General features: G+C 36.3%; 1 protein-coding gene across 2 annotated transcripts; it reads left to right on the forward strand.

Annotated features, from left to right (window-relative positions):
- The first annotated feature begins 2,051 nt into the window (after positions 1-2,051).
- LOC132049345 (uncharacterized) lies at positions 2,052-8,673 on the forward strand. Of its 2 annotated transcripts, none has more exons than XM_059440101.1 (3): positions 2,052-2,460; positions 6,994-7,506; positions 8,094-8,673. In XM_059440101.1, exons 1-3 carry the CDS (start codon positions 2,155-2,157, stop codon positions 8,346-8,348), a joined length of 1,074 nt encoding a protein of 357 aa, XP_059296084.1. In that variant the 5' UTR covers positions 2,052-2,154; the 3' UTR covers positions 8,349-8,673. The 2 variants fall into 2 exon arrangements, with proteins under 2 accessions (XP_059296084.1, XP_059296085.1); XM_059440102.1 differs by lacking the exon at positions 8,094-8,673 and adding an exon at positions 7,736-8,059.
- The last annotated feature ends 1,588 nt before the right edge of the window (positions 8,674-10,261 follow it).

Below are 10,261 nucleotides of genomic sequence, written 5' to 3' on the forward strand. Positions count from 1 at the left end.
TTTTACTTGTATTTTAATGAGTTGGAATATGAGCTTCAATCGGCAAAATATGGGTATAACTCACAAAACCCAATAACATATTATTTTCATTAAAAATTTGAGGAAAAATATTTTACGGATCAATAAAAATACACCAATCACCCTCAACTCCACCCCCACCCCACCCACCACCTACATCTACCCCTGGCCCTTGCCACCTGCACCTACCCCTACCACCTACCACCTACACCCCTACCACCTGCCCTTGCTCCCTAAACCCCCACCCACCTCTACGCCGACCCTTTACTCCCCTCTCCCCTCCTAACCTACCCCACCACCTACGACCTCACCCCTGCCTCTACTACACCTCAAATTTTCTATTTTATATATTTCATTATAAATATATGAAAAAATTAATATAATTTGAGGGGAAAAAAATTATGAATATTACACTCGTACAATATGGGCTAACCCATAACTAACCCACTAATATTTAACCCACATGAAATATGGCAGGAGGGAGAGGAGGGGGGGGGGGGTGAACCCAAACCTGTTTTCAATCTGACCACATTCAAGCAAACTCGCCCATTTGCCACCACTAACTAGTAGGATAAATTACTAGTACTCTCTCAGTCTTGCCGTATTTTTTATTTACACACCATTTGAAAACAAACTAACTAGGAGAGATTTTTAACTATCTTATCTTTATTTATATCTACGATATAGAGCTTGTTTGAATGGGCTTGTAACTTTATGACTTATGTTAGAAATTATAACCCATGACTTTTATTTTTATTATTTTGGCTTAAAATCAAGTTGTTCAAACTTCGTTTTTATCTTTACCCAGACATTTTGAAAATGCTAAAAAACTATTTTGGCTTAAAAGTATATAAAATAAGTCAATCCAAACAGGCTTTAGTAATTAGGACTTGTTTGTAAAGTCAGGATTTGAACTTGGGTCTAATTCAATGTACAACAACATACCAAATGTAATTCCACGAGTGAGGTATGGGGAGAGTAGAGCGTACCCAGACCTTATCCCTAACTCGTAGAGATAGAAATGTCATTTTCCATAGACGCTCGGCCTAAGTAAGAAGCATTTCAAAGCAGTTTGAAAAGGGGAATACATAAATGAAAGCAACAATAAGAACGAAATAATGTAAAATGGAAAGCAGTATATAACATTTAGAAGAAAGAACGGTAACAACAACGAAATAACGTGATAACTGGAGAACAAGAAACTACGAGAATAGTGCTATTATTACTGGTAAGAAAGTAGGTGCAAGTACGACTAAGTGTATCTCGTAGGAAAGCGGGAAAACATTCAACTACAAACTAACCTTCTATATGTGACGTTCAAACCCTTTCATCTAAGGCCAAGATAAGGTCAAGATGCGCGCAAGTATAATTACATAATTTTATATGTTTGTCAGAAGTAATTACTCAATCTATATGTAATTGAGGGGAAATAATTGCACTCTTTAATTGTCAAGATGGTTGAAAATTATTTAACGAGTGACTAATGTTCGCTTTAAATTACTTTCTTGTCATAAGTTCATGGAGAAGTAAATACGAATGACAATCATTGAGGCTCGGCCGGAAAGATACAGGTTTCTCCACTCTTAATCATAATTTTCAAATTTTAGTCTTAAATATGAGTTTTTTTTGGAGAAGCGTTTTTTTTTTCTTTTTTTTTTTTCTAAATGTGTCTTACGCGACCAAAATTCAAATTAATCGCAACTCAATGTGTTACCAAAACTCGAGTAAAAAAAAAAAAATGAATGACCAAAAGAAAGTAAATACTTTTTCCGTTTACTTTTACTTGTCATGTTCATTTTTTAAGAGTCAAACTATATGAACTCTGACCAATATTTTAAATTTTATTTTTTTATCACATTAATATGAAAAGAATTACAACTTAAAGTATTTTTGTATGTTCAAATTTTAATTTTATAATATTAGTTTGAAAAGTTCGTTACATTGACATGACAAGTAAAAGTGACTAATTAAATTAATAATAAAAGGATTTTTTTCGACAATAGTAATATAAGACTCATATCTTATACTTGAGTATTCTAGTATTTGTTGTGGGAATTTCCAGAAACAACCTAAAACCCTGCAGCCTATCTGCTTTATCTTCTCCCTCCACTTTCCACTGTACCATACAATAGTACAATGGCTACCTCCGTCCTCAGAACACCAACAACCACCTTAAGGCCGCCGTCAACCACCGTTAGCGCCACCACTTACTCCTCCGTTAAACCTAATTGTATCACTTTCTTATCATACTCACGTTGTGGACGGAAACAGACTCCATTACTCCCCAAACGGTGTCGCATTCACCACTCCGTTAACCCAATTGTTCAATTACCGCACCGAAGGGTTGGGGAATTTGTTATCTTTGCTTCAAACGAGGATGTTGCTGAGGCTACTGAAACGGAGATTGAGGAACCGGAGCTGGTACAAGAATCCGAGCAGGAGGTACATCACTTTTATCCTATATTCTTTTTTGATAAGTAAAGATTTTATTAAAAAAGTACCAAGTTGGTACAGGACCTAGCAGCAACTCTTTAATTCATACTACATATTATCTCCTAGCAAGTACAACATGTCCAAATACTTATCCATTCTATCTATAATACTGATATAACAACACCAAAAATACAGATTTTTAATCATTTGTTTTGTACACTAGAAATCTGTAACCTCTTCCCATCAAAGCATGCCTTGTTTCTTTCCAGCCATAAGGTCCACATTATGCAATTGGGAATAGTTCTTCATATCGGCTTTAAGCTCTTTACAACCTCCTAAGATTGCGACACTTCCAACAAGCTAATAATTTTCTCTGGTAACACCAAAGATATGCCCATTATGCTAAAGAAAAGTTCCCAACATTGCCTTGAAAATCTGCCATGAAAGAAAAGATGTTCAACTGTTTCCTCCTCTGAATGGCAGATGTGTACAAGCTCAATTAACTATGCTTACCGCTTAGTTGGTATTTGAATCATTTATATCTAATTTTGATCTCTTTGAGTGCCAAATTAAGGCTTCATTTTAACACTACACCGAAGTGCCCATATATAGGTGTTAATCCCACATTTATTGAGGGTATAAGCTGTTGTTGGCAATCCGAGCTAGCTTTTTGGCTTGAGTTATACCAAGACCGCACTTTTAACACTAGGTGGACAATTTCCAATGAATTTAGGGTGTCTTTGGTATGGAGGAAAACATTTTCTTTTTCTCATGTTTGGTTGGTTAAATGTTTTTCAAACATTTTCTTTAGGAAAAGAAGTTACTTAAAAATGAGGAAAATGTCTTTCCTACTGAAACTAGGGAAAACAAGTTCCATAAGTGACATTTAAAGTTCATTCTCCCACCCGCCCAACCACCACCCTTGACCATACCACCCCGTGGTGTCTTGCTAGATTACATATAAATGCTCTTGAGATAATATTTTTTTGCTCACTTACCAAATACTAGAAAATAAGTAAGAAACACACTTGTTCTCCAAGAAAACATTTTCCTTCATACCAAACACACCCTTATACAAGCTCAATTAACTTTGCTTACCACTGAATTAGCTGGACCAGCTATTTGTATCTATTTTTGATGTATCGAGGGACCAAAGTAAGGCCTCATTTAACACTACAATGCAGTGCCCATATTTATGTGTTAATATCAATCCCATATTGGTTGAGGGAATAGGCTGTTGTCAGCAATCTTCACCTCATGTGCTAGTTTTTGGGTTTTAGTTATGAATAGTCATGGCGGGACGGAGAACCTTTGAGGTAATTGAGCATACCAAGTCAGAGAAAGCCTGAAATTATGTACACAAGACAAGGTTTGTGATCAGTGTAATGGTTGATGCTCGAAGGGTGTGAAGTCGTGCATTCATTTGTTACGCTTATCAGAAGCTTTGCAAGGAGTGAGAAAGTCGGCAGTGGTCAACGCTAAGTTTGACATTGGTTGAGGGTGCTCTGTCACTGTTGTGAAGCTTAAAGATTTGTTGGCAGAGGGGTTGATCACCAAAGAGCTCACAAGAGACTTCACTCAACATTATGCTTAGATAGCTTAGTTGAAACATGGCTGAAAGAAGCCCTTAAAGTTCTGTTGAGTAATGGTAGTAAGAACTGCGACGATTGGTTGGTAAGATTCAACAAAGTCCAGATCTAATTTGTTGCTGATACCTAGTGGGTAGATTTATGTGATATGGCATCAGACATTGCGAGGAGAGTTGGCATATGGCGGTGGACCTTGTGACATGGAGAGTTCCAACCAGAGTGAAATTCTAGGACTTGAATGAGATGTATTTCCTGGTTGAATTTCTATCTTGAGTTGAAGCAGAATGAATACTTGGTATTTATGACTGCTTTGGTCTCGATTAAATGTAGAAATTATATACTCTGGCATGGTTTTGTAAACTTATTACTTCTACACATGTAGCTGATCAGGTGCAGTGTAATTGACAACTGGGTTTATTTCACTGGCATACACATTAATTATACATGGGGCACAGGCTTTCCTTGTGTATTTTTTTTTTTTTTGGACGGTGGTGTTCGAGTCAACTTGGACGCAACTTGATTATTCCACCGGATACCGGATAACCCTCCAATCAAGGCTTAGACAGATAAGAAGAAATCACTTAGTGTATTTTGTCTTTGTAAGTTGTGTGAAGATAGTCCTACAACATCTGCACCTAGGCTTTGTTTCAATAGCAAAGGTAATAAAATGCTGGTAGGTGCACGTCATGAGCTTGTATTTTGGAGCTGAACCAAGTCTAGTATTTAAGTGAAGAAAGGTAGGAGGTGTGCCTACTATCCATCAAAAACAACAAATATGTCCACTATCTAGATTGTATATGTTATGGTCCCCTGATATGGATCTAGTTATGGGACGGTGCAAGACAAAATCAAAGTTAATGTAGAGAGAATTAGGAGAAGAGGTTTTCTTTTTCCGACCTATGGTGCTGGTTCGTTAACAGAGAACCTGCAATCTCTCGAGTTAAAGTACTCAAAAACTGGTATAATTTTCTGCTTAGATTTCATGGGATAAACAGAGTTTAAACACAAATACTGATAAGATAACTACCCCTGGAAACTAGGACATGTTTTCCTAACATTACTGGAATGAGAAACTGCAAACAACTACTACAAAGAAACTGCAAATAACTACTACAAGAAATAACTAATACCGTAAACTATTGTGAGACCAAGGACTGCTAACACACTATGACATTTGATATAGAGTAAAATCTTCATGTTACTGGCCGGAAACTTTTACTTTATTATCTATCGATGCATTTGTGAAGATGGGCTTGATCTCTGGGCTAGGTGCGTTAGAAGCACTGATTAGTAGGTGATTATGCATTTGGATAGCAAGTGAGATGTCTTCTTGTGTTGTTACCTCTATTTGCAAGATTTCATGTGAGATGTCACCTTTACTTCTCCACAGTAGCTGCATAACTCGCTAAGGGTCATTTGATTCACGTCTCAATCTAGTTATACGGATTGATTTACGTCTAGATCTAGTTATACGGAAATTATAATAAATGAATTGTTGTGGTGAATAATAACGTAGGATTGTTATATAATGAATAATAATAAGAATTGTTATCTATAGAAATCCCTACTTTAGGAACATTTTGTCTTGAGGTACCCTTATCTTGGTATTGCTAGTACACCTATTCCTATTTTGCATTTTTATCACGCATAAAATAATACATAGTTTCCCACATAAGTTATACCAGTATTAGTAATCAAGAGTTTAATGCCAAAAACCAAACGCTGCATTAGTTATGCTAGGTCTTGAACAATCATTGTATTAGTTGTTCAAAGATTACATTTGTGATCAGAGTTTTATGTTGCAAACGAACATTATATTAGTTACTTGTAATTTTATGCCAAGAATATTATAACCGTCAAGCAGTGTTATCAAAAGCTAAAAGCATAAAATAGCTCTAAGGTCAGCTGGGGCTTTAAGCGCAAAGTGCTGGCTTTAACGAAAAAAGGCGCAATGGTGCAAAAATACAAATATATATATATATATATATATATATGTTTAGTCCAAGACTAATAATAATAACCATGATTAACAAATATATGGACAAAGAAATCATAAAAACATTACGATAAAGTGAAATATCAATTATCTAGTGTCACCTCTTCAAGAGAGGCTCATTGGCAAGGAAAAATATGTCTTAGAGCCTTGATGATGACACTGAAGCGCACATAAAGCAAGGCAAAGCGCTCATCATGTTTTGAGCCTCACTTTAGTGCTTAAGCGCGCCTTTGATAACACTGCCGTCGAGGCTGGTCGGTAACCTACTGCAATTTCTCTCTTCTATCAGTATCAGTGTTTACCGGCTACTCGCAGCTGACACATGCGGAGTTCATTTAAGACTCTGTATTCGACATTGAATATTGGCTTGTAGCTGCCCCCTTTTCCTTATCAAGAGTTATTTGCCTTATACTGAGTATAGATGACAATAGTTTTCCTCCAGCATGTCCTGGGTCTTGTTAGATATTTTTTTTCCTTCTGTATAGCATGCATATCTATGTGGGTTTATACAAATGAAAATAACATAATGTGTTTTTAAGCACCCAAGGGCGTGGTCTAGGGGTCAACGAAATGGGTGGAAAACTATGAGGTCTCTGGTTCAAATTCCAGCGGAGGCAATAAACACTGGATGATTTCTTCCTTCTGCTGAAGCCTTGGTGCACAAAATTACCTAGTATCTGTGTTAGCAGGTACGCCGTTGAATAGCTGAGGTGCGCGTAAGCTGACCCGAACACTACCATCACAAAAAAAATATAATGTGTTTAATATGTCTATCAGTTGGTTTCTTCATCCTTTTATATCATTTTGTGGGCATGTATGTTTTGAGTAAGCTGATTAGGGCTATTGTGGTTTACCTTTTAAACTTGAAACTTGACATACGGAGTTCCAAGTCTTCCATTTCTCTTACCCACTTATTGAAAGCGTAATGAAATGTGTATTTCCTTACCATTGAAACAGGAGAATTTAGATGGTGCTGCTGCTGAAGAAGCTCCAGATGAGGGCAACAATGCAGCTGCAGAGGAAACTTTGTCAGTTGTTGCAGCTTCATTGCAGTTGTACAGAGATGCTTTAGCAAATAATGACGATTCAAAAGCTGCAGAGATAGAAACTTCCCTCAAGTCCTTAGAAAATGAGAAAATTGAACTTCAGGCAAAAGTAGCCTCATTGACTCAAGAATTGTCAAGTGAGAGGGACCGGGTTCTTAGAATTAGTGCTGACTTCGACAACTTCCGTAAGAGAACAGAGAGAGAAAGAGCTTCTCTTGTGACGAATGCACAAGGGGAAGTTGTAGAGAAACTTTTGTCTGTTTTGGACAATTTTGAGAGAGCAAAAATGCAAATCAAGGTGGCAACAGAGGGAGAGGAGAAAATTAGTAATAGTTATCAGAGCATTTCTAAACAATTTATGGAAATCCTTGGATCTCTTGGTGTTGAGTCTGTGGAGACAGTTGGGAAGCCGTTCGACCCATTGGTAAGTTTCTGAAACCCGTGCCTCTATTTTAAAAAAATATAGATGTATTCCAACATAGAGAATCAGATGCTTGAATATTTTAAAGCTGCTCTGTTTTCTTGCACTGTGGTGCTTGTTTGAATAGATAGGTAGATATAGGTTGTATTGTTCAGAGAAAACAAAGTTTTGATCTGCCATCTTTTGTTATTCACTTAGTGATTCTTCTATTTTATCCTTGGCTTTAATGCAGGCCAGTTCCCGAGTTGGCTCAAAATTCAGTCGAATTATTGATGAACTTTTTCAAAAGCTGTATAACTTCTATTCGGTTTTTAGGAAGACCTCGACCTGATTTTAAGGTCAATCTAAACCTGCATTGTTTTGAGCCAACTCGGTGAGTTGCCGATGTATAGACTTATAGTATTCTTTCATCAAGGGATCTAAACAAGAATTTGTTTCCTTCAAGTTGTATACAGATCTAACATTGAAATCTGTTTGCGTCACACCTTGTTATTGTAATGCTGGAGAAAACTTTTTCTGTAGTTTTATGCCAATAGGTGAAACTGTATTACCTGTCTCTATTTAGCATTGACTGGTCTCCCCATGATCAGCTGCATGAAGCTATAATGCGTGAGGATTCCTCAGAATTTGAAGAAGGTGTTGTAATCGAAGAATATCGCAAAGGTTTCAGAATTGGAGAAAGACTCTTACGTCCTTCAATGGTGAAGGTGTCGGCTGGCCCAGGGCCGGCAAAACCAGAGACAACTGAACCTAAAGAAGAGGAGCAAAACGAAGTGGATGAGAAGAGTGAGGAAGATACTGCTGAAACACCACGTGATGAAGGGACAGGTGAGGAAGGTAACTAACTACCAGGTAATGATGTGACAAGTGAGGGATGTAACCCGTGATTTCGCTTTTGTACAAGCAAACAGAAGAACACGTTTCCGCATGGATTGAGGTTGGGCTAGGTTTTTGTTGGTATACCTTTTAATTACTGTTTGTTTGAGAGGACATCATTAAGGTCAGTTGGCTTATGAGTGCTGTCGTAAACATTATTTTTTTAGGCTTTGGATAGTGAGGATCCATATAGCTGACACCAACTATCTTGAGATCGAGGCATATTTGTTGTAACATTCTGGAAACAAGTAAGGCTGAATGTCATGTCCAAATGTGACTTGAATTTGAACTTCAGTCTCTCTAGCCAAAGAGTCCCTCCTTTGATCTGCTCTTTATAAAGAAAAAATTGCACTGCTCCAATTGATGCTTAGATATAATATATTATTAAAAATATCATCAAAACAGTGATCGATTTGCCATCATTATTTTAAATCCTTTATAATTTTTTTTTTTTTTGGAAATATTTTTCACTTCCAATCAAAGACCGGATAATATTTTTTCTAAAAATGTCTCCGTCATACCAAATACACCAGGTCGGACATTTTTATTGGGCAATATCCCAACAAATAGTTTAAGTACGCTACTTTTTAAAATACTTCTTTTACAATCCCATTCATAGACATTTTTTTCGTTTGACAAAAACTAATGTAACTACAAAATTGTACTGATTCTTGGCGAAGAAGAACGAATGTAACAAGTGTGTTTTACGAATAGAAAATGTCCAAGAGTTGGGACATTTCATTTAAGCTAAATTAAATTGCATATTTTCCTAGTAACCAGTACAAGGGCTAAGTTGATGAAAACAAAAAAGTAAAAGGGCTAAGTTTCATCTAGTCCCTTACATTTTGAATTGAATATATCAATTTGGTCATTAACCTCTCACATTTGACCAAAACGGTCCTTTACCTCATTGACCATCTAATATCCAACCTCGACTCTCAAGTGCATTGTGATGCTAAAGAAAGAGCATGAGTGAAAATGGAAACTGCAAGCTATAGCCTCTAAGTATGAAGAAAAACAAAAAATTAGTGAAAAGTAAAAAGCAAGAAAGAAAGAGTGAGAAAGTAAACAATTGTCTAAACAAACTAGTAGTACTTAATTAACACACGAGGAGAAGCAATAATTTTACAGAAAGCATAGAATAAAGAATTCATTCCTCTAAATTATATTCTATCTACTTCGTTGGCTCATCCTTTATTAACATCACTAGAGAAGGTTCACTTAAGCAAAGTTTGTAAATATACTTATTTTTAAATCATTTTATATTTAAAAAGAGGAAAAAATACAAATATACTCCTCCTCTTTGTGATTTATATACCCTCTTTCCGAGGACTAAATCAAAAGGGAAAGGGTCAAAAATATTTGGAAAAAGGCTAAAAATATCCTCCGAACTTATTTTGGGTCAAAAATATCCTCTCATCATTAAAGTTTCATATAAATTATCCCCAAAAATAATGAAATGCAACTCGCCCATCATTTAAAAAATGATGATCCCCTTGTTTCCCCAATACGTAGGTATGAAGTTTGAGGGAATGGGGAATAAGTGGGATCTTAGGGTTATTATTTAGTTGGCTAGTTAAATGATAGAACGGGGTTTAAAAAATGATTTCGAGTTATTTTGGGTAATTTGCAATATTTGAAAACTTTAAGGATGAATTCCCCAAAATAAGAATATTTTTAAATTTCCTTTTTCCAAAGTAGAGGGGTATTTTTGACCCTTTTCCCAAATCAAAATCCACATCAAACACTTTCCATATGTAGATGATTACCTTCACTCCTTGAGGGACCATATTGACATTCATAAGAAACTATAGGTACCAAACGTACAATTCCACTTCTTTCCTCTGCTTAGATATACCCCATGAAATGGCGGGAATTTGCA

The sequence above is a fragment of the Lycium ferocissimum genome, chromosome 3 (genome assembly GCF_029784015.1).
Source record: "Lycium ferocissimum isolate CSIRO_LF1 chromosome 3, AGI_CSIRO_Lferr_CH_V1, whole genome shotgun sequence".
NCBI lineage: Eukaryota > Viridiplantae > Streptophyta > Magnoliopsida > Solanales > Solanaceae > Lycium > Lycium ferocissimum.